General features: G+C 33.3%; 1 protein-coding gene across 1 annotated transcript in view; it reads right to left on the reverse strand.

Moving 5' to 3' along the window:
* Window positions 1–27,264, reverse strand: part of LOC129222531 (cationic amino acid transporter 3-like) — a 73,151-nt gene that overhangs the window by 20,248 nt on the left and 25,639 nt on the right. The window contains exons 2-7 of the mRNA XM_054857043.1: window positions 19,027–19,176; window positions 17,561–17,680; window positions 11,118–11,246; window positions 10,381–10,536; window positions 10,032–10,286; window positions 4,369–4,591 (exon numbers count right to left, since the gene is read on the reverse strand). Coding sequence (XP_054713018.1) covers window positions 4,369–4,591; window positions 10,032–10,286; window positions 10,381–10,536; window positions 11,118–11,246; window positions 17,561–17,680; window positions 19,027–19,147 — 1,004 coding nt within the window. The 5' untranslated portion in view covers window positions 19,148–19,176. The remainder of the gene's footprint in view (window positions 1–4,368; window positions 4,592–10,031; window positions 10,287–10,380; window positions 10,537–11,117; window positions 11,247–17,560; window positions 17,681–19,026; window positions 19,177–27,264) is intronic.

Below are 27,264 nucleotides of genomic sequence, written 5' to 3' on the forward strand. Positions count from 1 at the left end.
GCGTTCGGGGGAAAAGTGAAAATTTCGTGCCCCTTCGCCCGTTTGAAAATTGAGGGATGGGTTTTATTTTTTCATTTTCCCTTAATGATGTTCAGAAGAGCGGGGATTCCCGGGTGCTCCCCGGAAATTTTTCAAAATTGAAGCTCCAATAATGCAATTTTAGGTCATTTAAGGCACTTTAACTCAAAGTAACTGTCATCCTTGATGATGCTACAAAAAGGGATGAGTTAGGGAACTCTCTCTCTCTCTTCCCTTTTCAAAATTAAGTCATAAAATGAAATTTTGGAAAAACTTAAATGATGCTGGGAGAGAACGAAGAAATTGGGGTCCTAAAACAGACTTTTAGAGAATATTTTTTTGATGAGCGGGCGATCGGTGGCTTCAAGCAAGAAACTTAATTGAAATTAAAGACCAAAAGATTCGCAGACATCTTTTATGACGTTAGGGAAATGGGTGGGGTAAAGACGTCCTCCCTCAGAAAGTTTTCGAAATTTAAAACCTAAATACTTTATTGTAAGCCATCTTTAATGACAAAAGGAGAACAGATGGAATTGGGCAACTCTCTTCCTCAAAATGTTTCGAATTTTAAGTCCTAAAACAAAATTTTAAACAATTTTAGTTATGTTGGAGAAATGCTGCTGTATGCGGCTCTCCGGCCGGATTCTTTTTTTTTTTTTATAATTCAGGTCTTGATCTTAGCCGATTTTAAATGAGTTGGGGAAGGGGGGAGGGGATACTGTGTGTGTGTGTGAAATCAAGGTCACTTCCCTTGAAACTTTTCAGGCTTGAGCCTTAAAAACAAAATTTTAGACACTCTATTATGATATGAAGGCTTTTCCCTGAACAATTTTTGAAATGAAAATTCTAAATATGCATTTATAGGACTTCTAATACATCTGATGGTGCTAGGTAAAGAGATTGAGTTTGAGGACTCTCTTCTGGATAATTTCTGAAATTTTAGACTAAATTCAAAATACTAGGAAGTGGGGGGGGGGACGCTCCTGCACAGATGTTTAGAAGTTGAGGTCCCATAAAAAATTGTTGGCAGTCTTCAACGATGTTCAGAAAATAAGAGATACTTGTAGTCTTTCAGAAACTTTTTGAAATTGACGTTTCATAAAAAGCAAGCTCAGATAAACTTTGAAGATGTTAGTAGAAGTGGGTTAGGGGAATCTCACCTGTGAACTTTTTCTGAAGTTAAATTTTTTAAAATTCGCAATTTTAGGTTACTCTTGGTAATGTAATATGATGGGATTAGGCTCAGAAAACCCCTTCCTCCCCACATTGCTAAGTCCCAAAACTTTCATTCATTTCTTTAAATAAATTGTAAAACATCTTGCCCCAGTTTTTCTTTTCCAAAAACATTTAACAGTTTTGGTTTTCCATAATGAAATTTTCAATTTTCCGCCTCAAAACTCTTGTCTGTTTGGGAAACAAATGTGTGGCCCTAGGAAAAAGTTTTTACCGGTTTGAGCTGAGATAATATTTAGCAATATCTGAATTTTTTTTTTTTTCCTTTTTATTCACACTTAAATATCATGATTCTTGAATTCCTTGATAGTTTCCTTTTCTAGTTTGAAAAAAAATTAGAACTGCTGGTGTCTCTCTCTATATATATAAATATATTTAAGTTTTCTTTTATACTTCGGGGTATCCCATGTATTTTTATCTACTTTATTGTGATCTTCAAGATAATATTTAAAAAATAATAATAATAATAAATAAATATTTCGAAATATAATGTTTTATAAGTGAGAAACTCAAAAATAAAAGTAATTTATAAGGAAAAGATAGAAAATTGTGTCTAAGAAATTATTTATTATGAACTTATATGCAATTCTTGTGTGTGTAGAGAACTAAAGCAGACTATGGTGAATATTTTGTATACAAAATAGGGGATATTATTGGCAAAGGCCACAGAAGGTCACTGTGAACTTCCCAAAATTTCCTTATTTACCAAACAATGTCTGAAGGTTCGGCAAATTTGGAGACAATATTACAATATTCTTTAAAAGGGTGTTTATTGTATCTTTTCGTTAGATTTTGCTACATGTGTAATTGCACATACTTGTGTTTTGTCATTTCGTAAAATTTGAAGCTTCATTCGGTAAATTAATAATTTCACCCCTTCAAATATTTAAACTTCAAGTGCCGCTAATTATTGTCTGTCAAAACTAAACATGAATTAATAAATTATTAATTGCAAAACACATACTTACTGACATGATTTAAAGACATCAAGAGAAAAATTGTTTCATGAACAAGTTTTATGCACTGAACATTTTCTATATCATAGCTTTTACGAACTTCCCTGTATGTGACTTACCTCTTATAGTACATTTTTTTTTTTCTTTTTTTACTTTGGCAGAGCTGTATTTTCAAGAAATCATTGTTCAAATCAAAGATATTGAAAATTTACAGTGGTGTCAGGTTTTGAAAACCAGTGGGGGTGTTCTAATACCGAACACCAAGAAGTGAAGGGGGGCAAGGTCCCAAACAAGGTCAAATTTTCAGAAAATGTGCTTCAGTTTTTTAAACAAAAACACTTAGCGAAAAATATCAACTTTTACTTCGTTTTTTTACCACAAAATAATTCCACGAGAAAAAAATAAATAACTAAAGCAAGGAAAATATTAGCGAGAGTCAAAACACAAATATGTAAGAACAAAACACAACAGTATAATTTGTTCTTTTTGTTAAGCTTAACTAAATTTTAAAAAAATTGTCCCTTTTTGTATGGACTCATTTTTCTGCTTGCTGCCGATGGGGGTGTCCAGCACCCTCACAAATATTTTTTTTTGAGGGGAGGTGCTGGAGCATTGCAGCACCCTCGGAGTCGGCGCCCCTGGAAAATTATCTATTTTGTCCAGAAACGGTAACTTGACTCAAGCATTACGGCCCTCTCCTCTAATTGTTTTTTTTCTGCTCAGTGGGCAGATTGCTATCTGTTCTAGCTGGATTTTTATTCTCCAAGCACTAGCATGCCGCTTTCCTCTTTTTTTCCCCCAAGGAGCTGTTAATTTTTTTTCCTCCATGGTATGCGCCCTTTTTGGCTTGCACTCCTAGGCCAGGGCCTAGGTTGGCCTATTGGGTAATCCGGGCCTGAAGAGCAAGCTAATACACAGCTTGAGGATTTTGTCTTTTCTAGGGAAGAAGTTTTATTTTATTTGAAAAGAAAAAGGGGAATAATAGGATTCCATGACCTGATAATATTTAATTTACAAAACGTTTCAGTACAGTGTATAAGAGAGTGTTTTCATGTTACATAAAATGTTTTAAATTAGAGTTTTAAAACATAAGGACCACAAAACCAATCCTCATATAAATAATAGCCAATGATAGAGTAACCGGCAAGTTTCAACAATGAAACTCGCTCCACGGCATGATAATTTGATAATATGTTTTTGGTAATGTATAACATGCAGGGAGAGACTTGATTGTGACAAGGCTGAACTTGTTCCGGTAACTTAACTGTTTTACTGGTAAGAGATTTTAGGAAAACAAAGAAACCAAAACAATTAAAGCTATCTACTGGAGTTTAGGGTTAATCCACTGGTGTTAGGGTTTTAATTTCAACTATCAAAATATCACCAAACAGGTAATTGTTTCGTTCAAATGTAGAAGAGTAGAAGCAATTTTCTCCCGTCATACCATGACGGGCGACTTTCTAGTATACTAATAACTGCCAAATATAAGGTTGGTCGTTAAGAAAGGTTTTAAAGCAAAGACAGATAATTAGAAACCTGTAAGTCTATTTCTAGCAGGTACAAAATATTTGAAACTCAAATCAAACTAAAGGTAATGAGTTTTTTGAAGAATAATGGTCTGTTGTCAGGTTTTAAGACAGATAGATCCAGTTCAACTGATTTGCATTTTTATGGTAAGCAGGGCCCCATCAAGCCAAAAGTGATGCCTCTCTCTTAAGAAAATCAATTTAAATGCTTAAAAAAGGGGGGAAGAACAAAAGAAATTATCTCTTTTTTTTTTTTTTTTTGATGTTCCTAAAATTGTGAGGCCCAGGTTCACAAACACATATGACCATGTGCTAATCAGGCTGCAAGGTTACCATGGTTTGACAACAAAAAGCATAGATAGTGCTTAATTTGAGCTTAAGAAAATTTTGATGAATACCAGATTTTGCTTTTCTAAGCAAGCTTACTTGCATTGGAATATGAGATGAAGCTTTGGTTAGAAATTGGTTGACTCAAAATAAACAAAGTAGCTGATAGGAATAATTAATCTAAGTAGACTGATGCTTAACCAGAATGGCTCAAAGATGCTCTGAATCACCGTACTGATTTCAAATGCTACGGGATTTTTCTGACTCTTACTTTATAACCATAAATAGTTTTTAAAAAAAGATCTTACCTTGTAGACAACCCTGTCAAAGCACCAATCGTGATGATCCATTTAGCAACAGGCCACCCAACATAGTCAAAAACATATGGCAAAGGTGCAGGTACATTTTGGAAATAGTAAGGCACCATTAATGTCTGGACTACAGACACACTAAAATATGCAAGAAAAACTATAAACAATGAAGTTACAATCGCAATGGGTATAGCTTTCTGGGGATTTTTAGCTTCCTCACCTAAATAAATGAAACAAATGTATATTACACACCTGTCACTTTTGAAGGAAACAACAGTATATTTTACATCAAAAAACAGTACAAATGAAAAACATAAGTAAAGATGGCATTAAGCTTACACAATAGAGGAAGCTGCTGCACCCACAGACGGTTGTACCTACGAACGTTGATCGGGAAATTCCGGATATCGTTGAGAAGGATCCTAATTGGGGTTCAACGTGTGTGTCACAGCCCTCTCCAATACCCCAGAAAATTTCAACGCCATCAAAAGAACATTTAAGATTCTATCACATTTTTTAGGTTTTAGTAGGATCCAAGTAAAAAAAAAGAACTATTTCTTTTTTTTTACTGCGTTGTGGATTGTATTATTCATTTTTGTTGTAGATATCATGATTCATTATATTTTGAAGGTTTTGTTTCTCATTTTTAATGTTGTAAAACTGGTCCTGTCGATGTGACTGCCTTGCAAAACCAAAATGGCATACCTTTGTACCCAAGGACACACAACGATGTGTACACACGGACAGCAATTCTTAGTCTCCTTAGGTCACACCTGAGTCTTCTTACAATGTGAAGTACCTCAAAATGGTGCCTTGTCATCAACGTCCAAAATTTGCTTTTAACAATGATGATGAATTTGAAATACGACTTGAAAATATAGTGTTGAAGTAACCCCCACTTGTTGTAGTATCTACAGACCGTCAATCCCACCTGTTTTCATTTGAAGTCGACTTTTCTAGATTTTTTTTGGTTCAATCTAAACTGAGGGGTTTTTTTTTTTGTAATGGGTTAATTTTGGTTAAAGGTTTCAATTTGCATATAAATTGAAGTTATTATGTAAGTACATAGAGAGCCATACCATTATGAATCTAGTTTTTTTATGTTTAAAAGCATTAATTATTCATAACATCATTAACTCTCTTAAAACTTATAACTTTTTTAAAGAATTCACTGACGTTAAAAATTAAGGAAAATTAAAGAAATTGAAAAAAAAAACCTTCGATTAATTTTCAAAGTTTAATTTCTTTTGGATATGTTATTTAATGTTATTTTCAATAAATGTTTGAAGTATTTCAATATAAAATAGTTTATGAAAATGCATCGAGTATAATTGAGTTCCTCAGAACGATTTATATATTATTGTTTTATATGTCTATGGGTACAAAGGCACCTGTTCGCGGGGTGAATGAACGGGTTGTTGTACCCACAGATAAAAAATATGGTTTTTAAGAAAAATTTTTTGAGGCTGAAAGTTTTGAGATTTTCACCTGACAAAAATTGCCAAATTAGATGATAAGTTGTAGATTCAGCCTGAAAAATTTTCCAATCGACTATCTATTCCCAGAGACCAGCAAAAATTGAAAAGTAAATTTTGTCCGTGGGTACAGTAGCTTCCCCTACAGTTAATTTCATACTCTTCTTTCAAAACAAAAAAGCATTTAAAAGTTGGAATGACACCTGTTTTTGTTATAATTAAAAATTTCTTAGTGTCTTCAGAGTTTTTTCATTCATCTCAGATATAGCAACTAACTTTTTAACATATATATACAGTCAATTCGCAATAACTCGAATCCAAAGGGACCGACGAAAAACTTTGACTTATCTGAAGTTCGACTTACCACTAGTTTCAGTTTTTAACAATTTAATATTAAAAGCCATCAAATAGTTTAATATGTACATATAACAGACAAAATTACAGAACTTAAAAGTTTTTAAGCACATTATACACAGCTTAATCAAAAATATAGAGAGGAAAAGAAATCAAACGCATGGTTTTGATTTCGAAACTGCTGGAATCACTTGAATAGGGCTGATTCTACTTCAGGAAAGGTGCACATCTTCATTCGTTTCAAATTCAGATTCATGGGTTCTACCCCTTTAGAAGATTCACTTTTTCTTTTAATATAATTGACAGAGAACGTAGTTAGACATCTTTAATAGCAAAGAAAACTCACTCTGTCTCTCAGGAACTTATCAGCAAATGATTGAACTAAAGAATGAAGGGGAACGCATCTTAACTTAAGTCAGCCTTTGAATAAAGGTACAATCAGTTGACTTCACAACTTGACAGCTTAAAAGTAAATTCGTAATTCAGCAACATGTCAAAGTATGAACAGTACGGTACAACAAAAGAAAACAAGCTAACTCATTTCCGCATGTGTAACTCCTTTATCGCACATTGGCTAAACAGTTGCTCTTCTTGCTTTAGAGGTCTATTTTGCAGGAATTGCAAGTGAAGGTGAATTAATCTTCCTCTCATAGTCACTTGTTTCTCCCCCCCCCCCTTTCAAAATAAATTTCGAGTCATCTTTGAAAAAACTTCGAGTTATTGCAAATCGACTGTATATATATATATATATATATATATATATATATATATATATATATAAAGTTTTTAATGACACACAAGAGTCTAAGAGAAAATAAAACCCTTGGTTACCCTAGAAACGACTGTTTTGATTAATTTTTGAAAAAAAAAAAAAAATTCTCCTCAGACTCAACTAAATCATATTTTACACAACCTATATCAAAAATATATCATAGTTTTCTAAGTTATTGATGTTTAAATAATTAGACATTAAAACTGTTTTTTTTTTTCAATTTGTTAAGCAACTTTTCAAGCTGTCCATAATACATGCTGAGAGTTTTTACTAATCTGAAGAATCAGTGGTGTTTAGAAATACATTTCAAAGAAATTTTCATTACATTTTCAGATTTGCTCGGTGCAAAACTTTAGGGAAATTTCACAACACTTTTTATAACAATTAGAAAACAACACACAAGGAGAATTTAGCAAAAGTAAAAATAAAGTTTAAAACAAAAATTCCATGCCTAAATTTTTTTTCGTTTTTGCACTTTCTGATGTCTCAGTTGCAAAATTAGACTAGAACATCTTACAAATTGTGAGGGGGAAAAAAATTTCATTGCATAGAACAATTGTAAACAATTTTTGTTTACAATTGTTCACATTGTAAACAACAATTGAACATTGTAAACAATTTTTGTTTTAGAATATAGTGGAAAAACTTTTTCTCCCAAATAAAAATGGATACATAAAAAATAAATATCATAATACCTTCTTTTTTTAAAGTCAACACTAAATTTCATTCTGTTTTAAATTTTGAAATATGTTTATATTCTGCTCAACTATTGTAAAATGATAATTCATCAATGAGAATAGTGCAAAAAAGAATATATAATTATTACTTATAATTTTGTACACACAAAATTTATATTAAAAAGTCAAAATCCAAAGAATTCAGGAATAAATTTCAAAACTAAAAAGCAAAGATTAATATATTTTGAAATGTACAACAAAATCTAATCCTACAATCCAGATTAGTTGATTACAATGTTGGTAGAAAGAAAGTTTTTTTTTTTTTTTTTTTTTTTTTTTGTTCTTCTATTCTTCAAATAAATTAAAATCAGACCCCATTCGGGTATTTGTGAAATGAAACACTTGCAGAGATATGTTTCTGAGGGTAAAGAGATTCATAAAGTTTTAGGACAAAATTAACAGAGTCCCTTAAAAGACAATTTGGCACTAGTAATAGCAGAAGTTGCAATAATAATCTTATATTCAGTAATTTACCGCCCTATAGCCAGGGCTAAGGCAGAAATACGTGAAATACACCGCCAGCTCAGTCATTTTATTGCTTAGACATTAGTAATCAATTGTTTTACTTAAGCAAGCAAATACTTGTTTAATGAAATTATTACCAAGTATTTGTGACATCTCAAAATACTTCAGGGTAAATAATGTAAGTCTATTTCATGTCTAAGTTTTTCTTCAGGAAAGTTACTGTGTACATAATTCATCAAAATGTCAAGAAAAATGTGAGTTAAGTTGTTAGATTTATATCAATTTCCACTTATCTGCTTTAAAAACCAACCCTCACGAAATTTCACACTTTTTTTTTCATTTTTTGCTATCCCTAAAAGTTCCTTTGGCTTTTAGTTGCCTTTTACTTTTTTTGCCCCCCCCCCCCCACCCCTGTAATAAACCTCAATCGCCGCCAATGAAAGATGCTATTTCCAGCAAATAGCTTTGCTGCAAAGATTATTTAAAGCAATTCAAATTAAAATATTTGAAGATATGCTTTAATGCATAAAAGTATCATAAAACAGTTCTTCCCAAATGCTTTCGAAATCAAACAAAACAAATTGTCTTACTTTAACAAGTTTTTGATCATTAGTAGAGACAAAAACAGAAACTAAATGGTAGTTTCTAATGTTGGGATCTATGCTTCAGGGACTCAGGATAATTTAATACGTGTATAAAATGATTGATGAATAACATAAAATTATGATTCGGGTGTTTCCGCTTTTAGAACAGTTGCAGATTTTACAACTTAAGATCTAATGTTAGCATTTTGATCATCGCCTATTTTCAGCTATACAAAAATAATTTTCACAGTAGCTTTATCACTTAAAAAATAATAGCTTGAAAAGATGAAATTTCAGCGATATGGGCTAAAAAAGTGTATGATACATACAGAGAAGCACTGTTTATACGTTTTTGAAGGGACTGTATGAAAAATGTATAATAGGTATAGGTTAATGTGTATTAGACTCTGCTGAAACCTATTTAAGAAACGTATAATTGATAAAAACGTATAAAAGAGAAACGTATAAACAGTGCTTCACGGTACTTACAAACTCTAATTACGGAAAAGAAGAGATTTCATAATAAAGGTGAATGTTTAAAAACAAATACAGTTGAACTCTCTTAATACGATCATGTTTAATACGAAATCACGGCTAAAAAGAACATCTTGTTCTTTAAGTTCGGTTCGCTATCTAATTACATTAAAAATTTCACGTATAATACATACATTAAATTGAAAATATCGGCTAAAACGAACAAAAATTTCTGACCTCTTTACTTAAAATGTTCGTTGTTAAATACTGTAATTTTCTTTTTTAGAAAATATTCATCATTTTGTTAGGTAGTAGAAATCGCATTGTGTATCAAAATGAAAACATTAAATATTTTGCATAGAAAATATAGACCGTACATTTGTTTACCTGTGGATATTTTAATTTAGACGGAGATAAAACTGTTCATCTTTCATTGTGGATTACAACCTATTCCGGGATTGTCGATTATCAGCTTCCTTTTCAATGTTTTCCAAGCACATTTAACTTTAAGAAATAAGTGATTTTTTTTCATGTATAACAGTTAGATTGCAATGTGTGTATTAGTAGTAAAATTTTTAATATATTTAGGCATTTCTTCGTTTTTTTACCGTATCAATCATTCACAGTTGTAAAGAATAACGGTTCATACGAACAATTTCACGGATTTTTGACATTTCATATAAACGAAGTTCAACTGTATAAATATATATAAGCCAAGAAACAATAAATGCATATTTAAAGTGTATTTCAAATAAAACATAAATTAGTAAAACTCAAGGATGTATGGAAAAAATGTTACCTGTAGTTGCTATACAATCAAATCCAACATATCCATAAAAACAAGTAGCAGCTGCAGTCATTACTCCTTTAAAGCCAAATGGGAAGAAACCCCCAGTCCCAGCATTTGCAGGTACCTCTTCTGGTTTCAAATTCCAGTTATGTGTATCGGCTTGAAAACTTCCAGTTATCACAGCATAACAAACAACCATCAAATTTAAAACAGTGCACACATTGTTAAAAGAAGTGGATTCCTTGACTCCAATTCCAAGTAATACTGGAAGCGAAAGATGTAACATGTCAGCATAAAAGTCACAATTCTTCTTGAAAATCTTGAGTCATTTTCTACTTGATATATTCTAAAGAAGTACCTGTTAATACAAGAGTGATTCCAAAAGCCAGAAAGTCAGGATAAGAAGACAAAGAATGAACATGAATTGGAAGAGTTTCATTCAGGTGCCTTGCAATAGTATTATTAAATATGGAATCCAAATACCCACTGTATCCTCTTGCTACTGAAGCAGTACCTTTTTAAAATAAAAAAAAAGTTTAATTTGGAATCCCTGCATACAAAATATTTAGAATGAATCACAATCAATAAAATCACAGATTATTAATTCTCCCCTTCCCAATTTAAAATTTCTCTAATTATTTAAACACAGTCAAATCTGAAGCAGTATCTTTTTTTAAATTACAAAAAAGTAATGTTTGGAATTATCGCAGACAATATATTTAGAATGAATAAATTAATAAAATCAAAGATAATTAATTCTCTTGAAATGTATCTTAGAGCAAAGGTTAATTGGAGAGAGCAGACATCTGAAAGAGACAGTGCATGAACGGGTTTTTGCTTAAATGCAACGAACAATCTGCCAAATTTCAATGAAGTTTGAATGCTATTGATTCCGTTTTTGGTGAAAAAAAATTGCGCAACTCAGGTTAGCACAGTCAAACAAACAACTAATGAACTGTTAAGCCAAGAAGATAGAAGTTCTTTGACATTTTCACCTCAAAAGTTAAAAAGATAAACAAAAATTAACTTCAAATTAGCTCCATTTAAAACAATTCATTTCATATATAACAAAGTTACAAAAAAAGAAAATCTCACCAATTACATACTCTAAAACCAAGTTCCAGCCAATTATAAAAGCCATAAATTCTCCAACAGTAACATAACTGTATACATAAGCAGAGCCTGCTTTTGGAACCCGAGCACCAAATTCAGCATAACAGAGAGCTAAATTATAAATGAAAAATGTAAGTAAGAAAGAAGATAAGAATAACTATAAATCAAGCCCACCATTTAGGATGGATAGGAGCGCACAATTGCTCCCACACTCTTGGTTTTAAGAAATAAAAATATCAAAGTTTGTGTGTGTGTAACACTTTTTAAAATAATTTGCTAACCATAAGGAATATACCCTTCCCTTCACCTCTCAGAAAACTTTAGGTATACAGTGGAACCCTGATTTTTTGTATTCCGCTGGACCAGTGATAAAAACACACTAAGAGGTTAAAATGTAAAATTCGAGGACGGAGATAAAAAATTTGAGTTTACCTAAGGACTAGGGAATAGAGTCTGTACTTTTGTTTTTGAACAGAATTTCATAAATAGCACATTCGATACAAGCAATTTTTTGCAAATGCAAAATTGATTTGCATTTGCAAATTAAAATAGTTTTAAACTTTTTTTTATGCTTTGACAATAAAGAGAACAAGACAGAACAGAAAGAATGGCACAGAATGTTTTCCAACAGCTAAGAACTAAATTTACTTCAAAAAAAAAAGTTCATCTGAGTCTTGTATAGGAAATATTGGGTGAGTGCAAAAGTTCGTGCGGAGTTGCAATAGATGGCGTTAGCACGGGCGTAACATGTTGTCATTAATACCACTATCTACGTAAGTTAGTTCATTGGAAAGGTGGCGTGTGCAGCTTTCATTCCAATCAAAATAATTTGTGCAGATACAAACTGCTTCGAGAAAGACGACTTTTAAAATGAGTGTTGATAAAGTGCATGTACGGCATGTTATGCTTTACGAGTTTCGGAAGGGAATAAACTTTGCAGCAGCCGTAAAAAACATTCAAGACGTTTATCAAGATCAAGCACCAGCTAAATGAACTGTGGAAAAATGGTTTGCCAAATTTCGTTGCGGCGATTTTAAGCTAGAAGACGAGCCACGCTCAGGACGACCTTCCGACATTGATGACGACATCTTGCGTTCTTTAGTTCAGAATACTCCGCGAATTTCAACAGAGGAAGTTGCTACAGCACTTAAAGTTGACTGATCAACCACTTTTCGGCGTTAAAAAAAAATCAGATTTGATTTAAAGCTTGATATATGGGTGCCCCATTTGTTGACCGAGAGCAACAAAATCCAGCGAGTTTCTGCTGCCGTATCTTTACTCGGAAGGCTCAAAAACAAGCCGTTTTTGGATTGATTAGTGACAGGCGATGAAAAATGGGTCCTGCACAACAACATTCAGCGCAAACGCACATGGAAACAGGCAGGTGAACATGGTGACGCAATGACAAAGGCCAGTTTGCACCCGATGAAGGTGATGCTCTGTGTTTGGTGGGATTGCAAGGGTATAATTAATTTTGAGTTTCTCCCCGCCGGTCAAACGATTGATTCAAACAAGTACTGTCGTCAATTAACTAATCTAAACCAAGAAATCAAACAGAAACGTCTGAGTTTGTCAAATCGCAAAGGCGTAGTCTTTCATCAAGATAACGCTAGACTACATGTTTCAAGACAGACGCTACGCAAACTGAACAGCCTGAAATGGGATGTCCTAACTCATCCACGGTATTCTCCCGATATCGCACCATCGGATTATCACTTATTGCGGTCATTGCAAAATCATTTAAATGGAAAGAAACTTGACTCTTTGAATGCCTTACAAAACGCCGTGTCTTCGTTCTTCGAATCTAAACCATGCAGTTTTTATGATCGGGGCATCCGTATGCTGCCAGAACGTTGGAAGAAGATTATAGACAACGATGGAGAATATATCATTGATTGAATAAAGAGTTTTGCTTGCCTAATCAATAAACTTTTGCACTCACCCGATATGATTCTGATTTGCTTTCAGAAAAACTATTAAACAGATTTTCGTAAAAAGGGTAACGTAAAATATAGCAATTTTTAGGGACGAGCAGAAAGTGACGTTGAAAGCAGGATAACATACAAAACGGATACTGTAGAATCAGGGTTCCAATGTATATCAAAACTTTAAGTATAAAAATCAAAATCAATATTTTTAAATTTTATTTAATAATAATCACTTGATTTTTTGAAGAAAAATCAATTGAAATAAAACACTTTTTAAAAAATAACTTTACAAAGCATTTATGTAAATATTTGTTACAGATTTTAGAAGTTTTTTGAGTTTCAATACATGAATCACAGATAAAAAATATTGTTATCAAATAATACTTTTGAAAAAAAAATGTAAATCTACAAAGCATTTATGTATATATTTGTTACAGATTTTAGAAGTTTTTTAAGTTTTGCTACATGTACCAGAGATGAAATATATTGTTATCAAATAAAATGAAGAGTAAAAAGTATCTTTTTAACTAATAGAAAAAGAAAATTTCAGACAAAAGAATCAAATCATTATGTTGCCCTTTAGGGAACACTGGCACTGTTAAGTTTTTTACTAGGTTTTTTAATGCATAACTCTGAAGCTTCCTGCAAAAGAACTTCATGCAATGCACAAATACTGGATCCTACGTATATACAGATGAGTGACAAAATAATATGAACACCTATAAAACAAGAGAAAAGCTTTATTGATAAGGAGTTGGACCATCCTTTGACTTAATTACGGATTGTTTGTGATGTGATATGTATTTATAAAGATCATGAACACACATTTTCTGGAATATGAAGCCATTTTTCTGCATAGCAGTCTACAATTTCAAAAGCGTATGCAATCCCTGCGACTGATGTTGAACAACTGATACATTATCCTAACCACTAAAAGACAGACTTGAGTGAAAAGTGACCTGCTCGTTCTGCTTCTTTCAAACAGACCATGTCTTTTTTATTTGTGTTTGCAGTATTTTGTCACCCATTTGTATATATGCAGTGTTTATTTAAAAATCACGCAATAAATGTTTTTAAAATAAAATCAATATATAATTAAGCATCACATTTGTTGAAATTTGAAATTATATTGTCGCATCAGAGCTACAGTAGGATATCTAAGTGTTATTCCTGAGATTAGATGTCTTTGTGTTACTCTGAGGCAACGATATGAAATCACAAGTAACTGCATGATTAATTACATTTAAATAACTATATGCACCAGCAGAAAATAACAGAGCATGGGCGCCCACATATGCAAAATTTTAAGGGAGGGGGGGGGGCTCAAAACTTTTCCCCATAGTTTAGCAGAATATTTTCCCCGTGGAAACCGATTTCAGTACAGACTAAAGATATTAAAATTTGACATTTTTAATAACTTATTGATTAATGGCTGGAAAAGAAATTTTTATACATTTTTGCAAGGAAAAAAGCACTAAAAGGAAGTTCTTATTTCTAAGGGAAGGGGGCCTTGAGCCCCCCTTACCCTCCTATATGGGCATCCTTGTAATAGAGTAGTACTATTTGAAATTATGTAAAGTACAAATTACCTTATCATAAATGTTCTTATTTTTATGTTCATACCACTGTCTACAATTTCATAAAAAAGGATTTTTAAGCCAATGTTTCTCCACTTTAAAACATGTTTCTTTCCCCTTACACACAATACAATATCCTTGTTGTTACGACATTAAGTCAGTTTCATTCAACTGCTTAGCCCACAGCACTTAAGTAGAGTCGGAAATTTATTAGTTTATTCAAAATTTTGAAAGAAAAGGTTTTTTTTTTGCATCTGGAACAGCTTGCAAAAATCTCATTCTGAATGTGTATTGGATGACTCCAAAAATATGAAAAAAAACCTAAGGGTTATTATGATTTTGCATTCACAGGGTGGCGACAGATCAGGGAAATCAGGGAAAAGTCAGGGAACTTTATTAATCAGGGAAAAGTCAGGGAAATATCAGGGAATTTTGGAAACATAAAAAAAAAAATCAGGGAAAATTGATTTTATGAAGAAAAATAATTTTTTTTTTGCTTTACAAAATTAAGTACGCTAATTCCCTACGCATTTTCCCCCAAGTTATTTGTTCAAAAAAAAAGTAAAATTAATGAGGTGAGATTATACACTTGCGCATATTTGTGCATCTTTTTTCCTCAACGTCAAAGTATTGAATCTTACTTATGGATCTTACCACAGGATGAACTTCCTAAGATTGCTTCTGTGTCTGTTAGGTTGTTTATTTTACCTAGCTTGAAATTTCCTTTTACGCTTTCAATGCTACGTAAAAAAACAACCATACAGGCAAAGAGGAAGCCTTCATTAATGCCTTAGCTCCTTTGCCTTTATTCCATTTTCTCGAAGTAATTAGCGTACTGTAATCACGATTTTAAGAAGAAATCTTCGGTTTTTGAATTAATACTATAAAAGCTTAAAAGTTATTACTTCTTCGCGTTTTCAATTTAATTGCTAAAATTGAACTTTCAACCAAAAAAAACTTTGTTTTTTGTCCTGCAGATTACAAAGGTTTTCTTTTCTTCAGACTTAAGTGATTCTTTAATTTTATAACCAAGTTGCATTCTTTTATATATTTTGAAATTAACTAATTGCTTTTTTTTTTCTCTTTTTTTTTTTTTTGCATTTCAAAGTTGCTTGTTACAAAAGCAATCTAAGATTTTTTTCATTACATACTGAAATCATTTGAAATAGAGTTAACTTGTGTACTTAAGTAAATATCTTTATTTTTTTATTGTTAAAATGCTGTATTCATTCATTAAAACCTATGTTCTTGATTAGAGAAAAGCTCCCTATGAATGGATGTCAAATGGCTTCATTTGTTTTGCATAAATATGTCAATTAGTTGTATAAGAATAGCTACATTACTTCTATGCTTTCACTATTACTTGTTATTCTTGCAACAACTATTATACTGTTTGAAAACTTAGTTCAAAATAATTTCAATTACTTTTTAGTTTTATCATAAATACACATATGTTTTTAAGAGTAATTTTAATAGTTTCTTAAAATTCTTATGCTAAGTGCTTTCTGGAAGTAAAGTATTTTTTTTTTTAAATTTTCTATAATCTTTCCATGTAGAAAAATTTAATATACTGTTTTGTAAGGGGGTTTTCCCAAAAAAATTGACTCGATATGTTTTTTTTAGCCATTTTATTAAAAAGTAGCATCTTTATAGAATATATCTTTAGTTCAACAACTTTACACAACTTAAAACATTTAAAATATAGCATTTTATACAAACATACAATGGATTTCAAGTAGAGCAAAGAAAGAAAACCATTATCATCGGTAACGTAAATCAGGGAAATTTGGTGAACTTAATCAGGGAAATCAGGGAAAAGTCAGGGATGTTTTCTTTACAGTTCCTGTCGCCACCCTGATTCAACAAGGATGCAAAGACATTGGCTATCAAATAGAACGACAATGCTGTAGCAACGATTGTTACCAATAATGGGACCGTTTTGCCAATTGTAAATGCCAAACGTATAGCCGCAGTGAATGAAAGGAAATTTCTATTTCACAACCGAACTTTATTTTGGACTACAATAAGTATATGGGAGGCGTTGACCTGCATGACAATGCTATAGCAAATTACCAGATCAGAATTCAAAGCAAAAAATGGTGGTGGCCATTATTTACAAATATTATTGATAGTGTGATAGTGAATTCATGGAAGCTACATAGAACTGCTAATAACACAAAAATGCCACTTACAGACTTTAGGTCATACATAGCGATTGCCTTATTAAAAGCTGAATTTTAGGACAATCCTTTTGGTGAAAATACGGTACAAATAACACATCCAAACAAAGGTCGTCCATCATCCACAGCTCTACAGAAAGAAATACGGACTGATAGAATCGCATATACCATAAATGAACACCAAGAAAAAGCCCGCAGACGATGTAAAGTGCGCAAAAACCACACAATTTATTTGCGCCTCAAATGCAGTCTATTTACATCCAAAATGCTTCGAAAATTCATTTAAAAATGTAAAAATTCGACTAAGAGTAATATTGTTCCACTGAAATATTTGTTCATTGATTTGGCCAATGGTGCGTATACGCACCATTTTATTTTTTTAATTAAATACTATTTTTTATGCAAGAAACTTTTTTTATGTCTTAATGGATGTATTTTAAACCCAATTTTAAGAAAACATTACCACATTTTATAAAATTTCCATGCTCGGCCTGAAATGCGCTAAAAAATAAATAAAAATTGCTATAGAGAAGTCAATTCATAATAAATAAGATAGTCAAATTAATTATTCTTTTGGGGGGGGGCAGGAACCCCCTTAAAATCTACCACTGACCATTAATGAGGACAGTGAATCTTTGACTGGCTAGGGTGAACCGGTGACCCTCGAGTCACTAGCCTTACCCATTAGGCCACTACGACCCAACTGATGTACACAATGGTCTAGGTAGTTATTTTCATACCTGCAAAAATAGATGCTACTGCAGCAATAAAATAAGATATGCAAACAGCTGGTCCGGCAGTTTTGCTGGCAATTTGTCCAACTAAAATATATATACCAAGTCCAAGAGTACTTCCAACTCCTGTAAGAAAAAATGAGACAGTTTAAAACTAAACAGATTCATACGGGATTGCCCACAAGGCAAGAATATGCTTTTTTTTACACAGAAAAGTTTCAAGAGCTTATTCCAAAAAGAATGTATAATAGTGTGTAAAAAATTAAAATAGTATAAATTAAACTGTGTTCTTATTTTACCTAATTACCACGGATTTGTCGAGACTTTTTAAATTGGTTATAATTTTAATAAAATGAAAAATCAATCCATATTTATGAGAGTCTGAAATCAGTGTTGAACCAGGTTCTTTCAGCCAAAAGACTATTTTGTGTGGGCAGGTAAATGGCAGTATTTGGAGGAATGAGTTTTTGAGTTATTTGATGAAAAGCATTTTGGAATCGAAACTAACAATAGGAAAATGTTGTAACATATTTTTTATGCTTTTTTCTGCGGAAACCAGATAAGCAATTTTGTGCAATAAAGCTAATGTGTACAATAAATGACAAAAATTGAAAAATTTGCAGTTTCTGCTCACCTGCCTATGGCAGTATTTTTACGAATTTGAACACATGGCAGTTTCTGTAAATCAGTGGGAAAATATAATTTTATGAGCATTGAATTTACCACAATAAAATTATATAACAATAAAGGAACACTTAAATTATATCTAAAAACAAAAGAAATTAACATGAAAACAATTTGAAATTTGAGATACCAAACAGCAAAGAAATTTGTGGTAACATTGTACTTTGTAAGTACCATTGTTGCACCTGTGGAAAATAAAACTACATTGTGAACTTCACGAAGTTTAACACAATCAAACCAAAAAGATTTGTTGCAATTCCAACCTTGCTTGCATGCAACAGTTAAAGTAAATACATATTATAAAAGAAAAAAAGAAATTGTAACAAATTACAAAATCATCAAAAAAACACTAAAACGTCTAAAACTAGACATGTTTTACTGAATTATTTTTAAATTTATTTTCAAACAGTATTTGCAAGTTTTCTTAATACTTCCAAATAAGGATGCAACTAGATATAAAAGCTACAATTGTCGTAGCTTTTAGATCATAGATATTTAGCAATTGTTATATGTATAATAATGTTAAGTCTTTAATCAGGCATGCCCACAAAGGGAGGAAGAGAGGTCCATGGCGCAGATTGCGCAATTGAAATTTTAAGATGGGAGGAGGTCATTTCAGAGGTTTTTTTATAGTTCATTTTGGGGCTCTCATCCTGGGGTATGATCTATAGCATTTGAAAGGGAGCGCCATCATCCTTGGTGGAAGACAGCCCCCCCCCCCTCCGATCTGTAAGAATGGGATTAAAATGGTTATTCAAAAATGTTATTTTTTGAAAAAATAATCTTACCTAAAAATGTTAAATCAAAAGTTGTTAAACAACGTTCAAGTACAGTAACTGTTAATTTATCATCCGGAATATACTTTTTCCGTACCAACGGTTTGTAGAAGGATTTCCAGTTGCACTCCATATTGTTAAAATCAAAATTTATTCAGAAACCTGCAAAAGAATAAAAATTTTGAGCTTTTATCTCTCAAGTTTAAAATAATATCGAGAGAAATAAGTACACACATTTCTTTGTATCACGTTATCGATAAGAAGTCTCTAAAAGTTAAATTTAATTAACATCAATCATATAGGTAACGAAGAATGACGCTAATTGCACATCAGGATATTAAGCAACACAGCATTTTTGACAAGGAAAACTCAAAACACTCCCACCAAAATACCACAAAATTCATTACGTCAATCGGCTTCGTTTCACTTCACTTCACTTTGTGTATGAAGGCTTGCTGCTAGCATTCCAAGGGATAGTTAGCGTTTTCTCATTGAAAAGCGGGGAATGTTTTTTAGGTAAACAAAGCAAAGCACGTATGTACAGAATATTATTCAATTTGTGCTTTTGTTTAAAATGTTTAAATTTAAGTAGCAGGAGCTTAAATACGCCATCTTGCGGTGGTTTTAAAAATTAGCCGAAAAGGTAAAGACATTTCAATTTCGCGCAAACAAAGCAAATGCTACAATTCGCAACTCCAGAGCTCAAATGCTCTACCGCTACCTTGCGGTGATTAATAATACTAAAGAAAAAGGTAAAACATTCTATTCCATGTGTTTTCTTTGGGGTAAATTACAGGCTTCAGACAATTTGTGGTGTAATGTAATTTCAGAAGAATAGAAAAGAAATCTTCACACAAACACGATAAAAAATTACTGTCATTCACAAAGCGTCAAAGCAAGTTATAAGTTACGGCATTTGTTTTGTTTTACCTTTTTCATCCGCCATTAGACAGGCTGCAGCGCCCCCTATTGTTTATTGGGAATAGCAGGTGTCGTATAATTATATTTGTAAGTTTCTGTTTGCTCGATGGCAACTCTGTCGTTTTCCTTTTAATTCCGTTTGAATAACGGCTCTTATCTTGTTCTTGTGAATTAGTGTTTTTGTGTATTAAAGCCTTAATTAGGTTGTAATTTTTCTCTATAACAATTTAATACACAAAAACTCTTGAATCCCATACCTAGCGCAATGGAAAACTTTTAAAACCTGAAAGTCTGGATTTGGAGCCTTCTAGCTCAACGGAATCGGAACTCTTGAATCCCATCCCTAACGCAATGGAAAAATATTTAAAACCTGAAAGGCTAGATTTGGATCCTTCCAGTTCAACTGCGGACAAACAATGGACACACTGGAAAAGCACTTTTGACAATTTTTTAGAGCATATAAAAGATGTTTCCGATACAGGTAAAAAGCAACTTCTTACAAATTATGTCTCTCCAAATGTTTTTCTGTACATAGCAGATATAGTAAAGACTTTGAAGAAGCGGTTAATAGTTTAAATGCCTTATACGTTAAGCCTAAAATGTTACCTACGCAAGACATCGTTTAGCGACAAGGCGCCAATTGGCTGGAGAATCTATTGATCAATATCTATCTGCTTTGAAACAACTGAGCAAAGACTGCAATTTTGAAGCCGTCACTGCCGACCAAAATAAAAACGATTACATCAGAGATTCATTTATTGCTGGATTAAATAACAGTCAAATTCGTCAACGGCTGCTGGAAAACATTTCTATATCTCTCGAAGGTGCTTACAACCAGGGCTGCGGAGTCGGAAGGAAAATGGCCGACTCCGACCCCGACTCCGACTCCTGGATTTTGAAACGCCCGACTCCAACTCCGACTCCGACTCCGGATTTTTTTTAATTGTATTTTTCAATTCCCTCTCTCCTTTCAGGAGAAGGGGGGAAACCTTTAAACAGAGATTAAAATATTAATTCCTTTTTATGAAAATTTCGCATTTTTTTTGTAAACCCATCATTTTGTAAACCAATCAAATTTTCCAACAGTTACGAGTTTAAAAATGAAATGACTTAAAAATTCCTTTAAAAAAATTGAAAAGGATTACCTTGCCCCCTTTAATATTTAACAAATAGATATTGATCAAATCGTGTGTTTTCAATTTTTGAAAGCTGTAATTTGCGAGGAAAAAAGCTTTTTTTTTCTAAGTCCAAGTTCTTGAGAGGGTGTGGTTTGCCCCGGGTGACACCCATGTGGTAGGTGACACCCAGGGCTGCGGAGTCGGAAAGAAAATGCCCGACTCCGACTCCTGGATTTTGAAACGTCCGACTCCGACTCCGATTTTTTTATATTTTTTTTTAATTGTATTTTTTCAATTCCCTCTCTCCATTCAAGGGAAGGGGGAAAACCTCTTAACACAGATTGAAATATTAATTCCTTTTTATGAAAATTTCGCATTTTGTGTTTTATTGTAAACCCAAGACGCCATACAACGTTAGAAATTCAATTTAAAAATCAAACTTTCCAATAGTTACGAGTTAAAAAGTGAGATGACTTAAAAATCCCTTTTAAAAATTTTAAAAAGGATTATCTGTAATTTCCCCCCCTTTAATGTTTAACAAATAGATATTGATCAAATCGTGTGCTTTCAATTTTTGAAAGCTGTAACTTGAGAGAAAAAAAAACCTTTTTTTTCTAAATCCAAGTTCTTGAGAGGGGGTGGTTTGCCCCGGGTGACACCCATTTGGTAGATGACACCCAAATTTAATTTCAGTGTTTATAAAAAAATATAAATACTTTAATTCTGAAAATTTTCACGAATATATTTTAAATTATATTTCATCAAAAAAATTTCAACGAAAATAGGGCACATATACGTCAGGAGCTAATTTTTTATAAAACGCGACGGTATACAAATTTGTACGAATAACTTTTACTATACCTATATTTCTTCTTCGCTAAATTTTTAATTTAAATTTTATTGGCTGCTTTAGAATTAACCTAAATATGAAGATTTTAAGATTAACTGCAATTCTTGAGTGTTGTAATCAAGAAATCATTTACTTATTTTGTTCCATACTTTTTAGTGAGAATCAAGCTTACAGAAATAGTCTTAATAAAAAAAAAACATTAGATTATTTCATCGAATCTTTTGGATTCGTGCTTTCGCGCCAGAACTTCTTTGAATTTGCCGATCACACTTAAACGTTTCAACCTTAGCTACGGGTGTCGACTTACTAATTTGTTACGTTTCTTTTACTATTTTATAAGTGAGATCGAACAAAACACTATATTTCATTTTTATTTGAAAGTGATTACTTGAAAATGTTAGGCAACAAAACCGTTTGCTGACAGTTGCTATTAGTTAAGTTAAAAAGCAAGCAAACTAGGGGACGGCTACAGAAAGTTCGGTAAGCATTCAAGCTAGCTAATTGCCATAATGGCAGTTATTTTCTCATTAGTATCTTTTTATACATGTAATCGAACCAATTGGTAATCAGTTTTTAAAAAATGCAAGGAGAGTCAGTGAAAAGGAAAGAAAAAAAGAAGCCCGGAGTCGGAGTCGGCATGTTTTCTAACGACTCCGACTCCTTTATCCCAAAATCAGTTCGACTCCGACTCCGACTCCACAGCCCTGCTTACAACCAAGCTCGTTCCTTAGAGTTGGCGAAAGTACAAGCGGATAATTATTCAGATGCGGATTATTCCACCACGTTTAACCAAAATGCTGCTTGCCAGTCCTCGTCTGTAGATGGTTCTGCAACCAACAGACACGATAAAATGAATGAAGCCTTTGACACTTTGACAACAACTGCTGCGTCAATTTCAAAAAAGGGCCAGTGTTATTTTTGCGGCGGTAATCGCCATTCCAGAAACTTATGTCCAGCTAAAAATGCCTTGTGCAAATTATGCTCAAAAAGAGGACATTTTCAACGTGTTTGTCTCTCTCGGGTTGTATCAGCTAAAGAACACCCAGTTGCATCTACTGATTGTATCGCGACCGTCTCTGCCGCATCCCTTTACTGTCTTCGTAAATCTATAATTCAAATCGAAGTAAATAGTATCAAAGCGAATGCTTTAATTGATACCGGAAGCTCTCTAAGTTTCATCGATCATACCTTCGGGAAAAAATGTGGCATTCAGATCTTACCATACCATGGAAAAATTACAATGGGTAATTCATCCTTATTTTCTGATGTCGTTGGTCAGGGTCAAGTGAATATTAAAATGCAAGGCTATGTTTACAATATTTCTATATTAATTATGAAAAATCTTTGTTCGGATGTTTTAATTGGACATGACGTACTTCGAAACCATTCTGCCGTTGAAATTACATTTAGTGGCTCTCAACCAGCACTTAAAATCTGCAATTTAGCGGTTGCAAAGGTTATACCCGTTTCGATTTTTGCCAATCTCTCCCAGAATTGTACGCCTATAGCAACTAAATCTAGACGACATTCGAGTGCGGATAATCGTTATATGGAAGCAGAAATTAAAAGACTTCTGTGTGAAGGAATTATAGAGAATAGTAATTCTCCATGGCGTGCGCAGGCTTTTGTTGTGAGAGGAATGAACGAAAAAACTAGAATGGTAATAGATTATTCTCAAACTATAAATAAGTTCACTTTGTTAGATGCTTATCCGCTTCCAAGAATCGACGAAATAATTTCCAAAGTGTCAAAATTTGAAGTATTTAGTGTAATAGATCTAAAAAGCGCATATCATCAAATACCAATTTTGGAGACAGAGAAACCGTATACAGCTTTTGAAGCCTCTGGGAAACTTTATCAGTTTACTCGTGTGCCATTCGGGGTCACTAATGGTGTCGCCAGCTTTCAAAGGGTTATTGATCAGATAATTCAGGAAGAAAAGCTCAACGGCGTTTTTCCATATTTAGATGATGTCACAGTTTGCGGGAGAAATCAAGAAGATCACGACAAAAACCTGGAACATTTCTTATCTGCAATTAAGAAATATAATTTAACGTTGAACAATGACAAATGCTCCTTTTCTGTTCGAACTGTCAAATTACTGGGCTATATAATTTCTGACAAAACCATTAGACCTGATCCAAGCCGTTTACAGCCACTCCTAGATTTACCCATTCCCAAAGATACCTCTTCTCTGCAAAGATCCCTAGGAATGTTCTCATATTATAGCAAGTGGCTACCCAGATTTTCGGAGCGGATACGACCTTTAATTCAGAAAAAACCCTTTCCTCTATCTGAAAAGCAATTTCAACCTTTCAAGCATTAAAAACAGAATTGATTAATGCGTCTATGGCTGCTATTGAGGATGACGTTACTTTCACTGTTGAAACAGACGCATCTGATTTCGCGATATCAGCAACGCTAAGTCAAGCTGGCAGACCAGTAGCCTTTTTCTCGCGGACATTAAATAAGTCAGAACAACGGCATTCTTCGATTGAGAAAGAAGCATATGCCGTAGTGGAATCTCTGCGACATTGGCGTCACTATCTTATAGGAAAACACTTTATGATAATAACTGATCAGCGCTCAGTTTCGTTCATGTTTAATCAACAACACTCTGGCAAAATCAAAAATTCAAAAGATCATGCGATGGCGTTTAGAACTCGCTTGTTACAAGTTTGACATAATTTATCGTCCAGGAAGTCAAAATGCAGCTGCTGATACATTTTCTCGAATTTGTGCGTCTTTGAACCCTATAAGTGACCTTAAAACTCTGCATAACGCTCTTTGCCACCCTGGCATAACTCGAATGACTCATTGGATACGAGCGAAAAATTTACCCTTTTCAGTTGAAGACATACGAAAGATCACTAATTCTTGTCATATTTGTGCAGAATTAAAACCCAGATTTCACAGAAATGAAGGAAATCTAATTAAAGCAACGGCTCCGTTTGAAAGACTGAATTTGGATTTTAAAGGGCCTTTGCCTAAGCGAAATAGAAATCAATATCTCTTGACTATTGTGGATGAGTATTCTCGATTTCCGTTTGCATTTCCTTGCTCTGACGTTTCTACAACGACTGTAATAAAGCATTTGAAATACTTATTCAGTATTTTTGGAATTCCTGCTTACGTACATACTGACAGAGGTGCTGCATTTATGTCACAAGAGCTCAGAGTTTTCTTAAATTCCAAAGGGGTAGCTACTAGTAGAACTACTCCCTATAACCCTCAAGGAAATGGGCAAATAGAGAGATATAATGGCATTATTTGGAAGACCATAACCTTAGCACTTCGATCAAATAATATGAAAATCGATCAATGGGAAGATGTTTTGGATATGGCTCTACACTCCATTCGTTCTCTTCTTTGCACCTCAACTAATGTAACTCCTCATGAGCGAATGTTCAACCACCCCAGAAGAACTGAAAATGGTCGGTCAATGCCTACTTGGTTAATGGAGGAAGGTCCAATCCTAATGAAAAATAATCTTCGAACAAGTAAATTTGACCCACTAGTGCAGGAGGTTCAACTAATAGAGTCTAATCCTGATTACGCCCATATACGCTTTCCCGATGGACGCGAATCTACCGTGTCAACCAGACGTCTGGCTCCTAGAGGGGAACTGCCAACAAACGTTGCTGGGAACAGAATTGAAGAAGACAATGCATTATTACAGTTACCTGACTTACCCTCTTCGAATCTAGATGCTCCTCGTTCTGAACCAGTTGGAGATCCAGCTCCTCATTCTGAACCAGTCGAAGGTCCAACTCTAACTCCCCGCCCAGTTCGCCTCAAACGGAAACCCCAGTATTTGTCTGACTATGTCACTGATTTTTAAGGAGGAGTGACTGTCGTATAATTATATTTGTAAGTTTCTGTTTGCTCGATGGCAACTCTGTCGTTTTCCTTTTAATTCCGTTTGAATAACGGCTCTTATCTTGTTCTTGTGAATTAGTGTAGTTTTGTGTATTAAAGCCTTAATTAGGTTGTAATTTTTCTCTATAACAGCAGGGGAGCTCAGTAAAGGATTTATAGAGCTGTCTGCATAAACCTATTAAAATAATAATTTTTCCTAATTTCGAGACCAGCCTGAGATTTGAATAGCTTTTAAAGCAAAAACCTCTCATCCTGCTTTCCGTGAAAAAATTTAAACCATTATTAATTACATCTTTTATTTTGATAAATCTAAGCAACTAAATGATGTCCCATCTGACTCTCCTTTGTTCAGAGGCTTATTACGACTCCTAAGTCTGTTAGCACACACACATATCTGGCATCATATATTAACCTCGTAAATTGTCAGTTCAAAAATTGCAAATCACACACAAATGTTTTGGAGTTACACCAAGACCACCTTTTCAATCCAGAACATAGGCGATTGCAGCACCAAAAGTGAATGGTCCAAGAAGTAGCAGGGAAGAGGGCGAAGGAAAACAATATAAAACACAAACGTTCAAAAGTGTATACTTTTTAACATCGGGTACAGAAATTGCGATATTACACAATACGTTCTGCCCTTTCAGAAATGTAATAATAAAAATAACGTGACTTCGTTTTTGACCAATTAAATTTGTCACCTTCAAGGTTTGCAGCCAGGTAGTTAATTACTCAGAGTTCCTAAAAGTAGGGGTACCCACTTCCTCCCCCCCCCCCCCCCAAGAAGAGGAGCGTCCCCTGAAAAAGAGAAAAGTACCCCTTAAAACACTCCCGAAAAATTTTAATGATGGCGCGTCTATGCCATGACACCCCCCCCCCCCCCCCCCAGGTGGGCACCCTGCTAAAAATAACAATTTTGCACAAATTTCCGACCATCTTTTCAGATTTTTTATACAAGAGTGGTAATGAATTGTAACATTCTAAAAGTTGTATGACGCAGTAATCAAAAGGTGAATTATTTATGCAATAAAAAATGTGTAGAATTGCGTAAAAAGTACTGTGAAGAAATTGTAGTTAGTATTTTAAAAACAAAGTAAAAAATCTATTTATTTTAAAGAAGAAAAATGAAAAACATATTGTCAATAAATTAATTTAAATGTCTTTAGTTCAAGAAATTCTTAAAGCAAATTTGGTTTGCGTTTTTTCTTGTATTTAGGCATTTAAAGTTAAATATTGAAAAAATAATGATGTACGAAGAACATCTGATCCGAACCGAGGAAAACAAATGAAAATTATTTCAAGAAATAAATCCATCATAATAACCGTATCTAACCGTTTAAAACTAAATAATAAAATAATAACTTGCAAATACTTAATCAAAAACTAGTATGTTGTGGCCATCACGAAACTTTCTTCTATATTTTTCTTTTTTTTTTTCTGATCCCTCCCCATGCTTGACGAGGAAGCAATATTCCCAACAAA

Source organism: Uloborus diversus, chromosome 5 (assembly GCF_026930045.1).
Source record: "Uloborus diversus isolate 005 chromosome 5, Udiv.v.3.1, whole genome shotgun sequence".
NCBI classification, from domain to species: Eukaryota; Metazoa; Arthropoda; class Arachnida; order Araneae; family Uloboridae; genus Uloborus; species Uloborus diversus.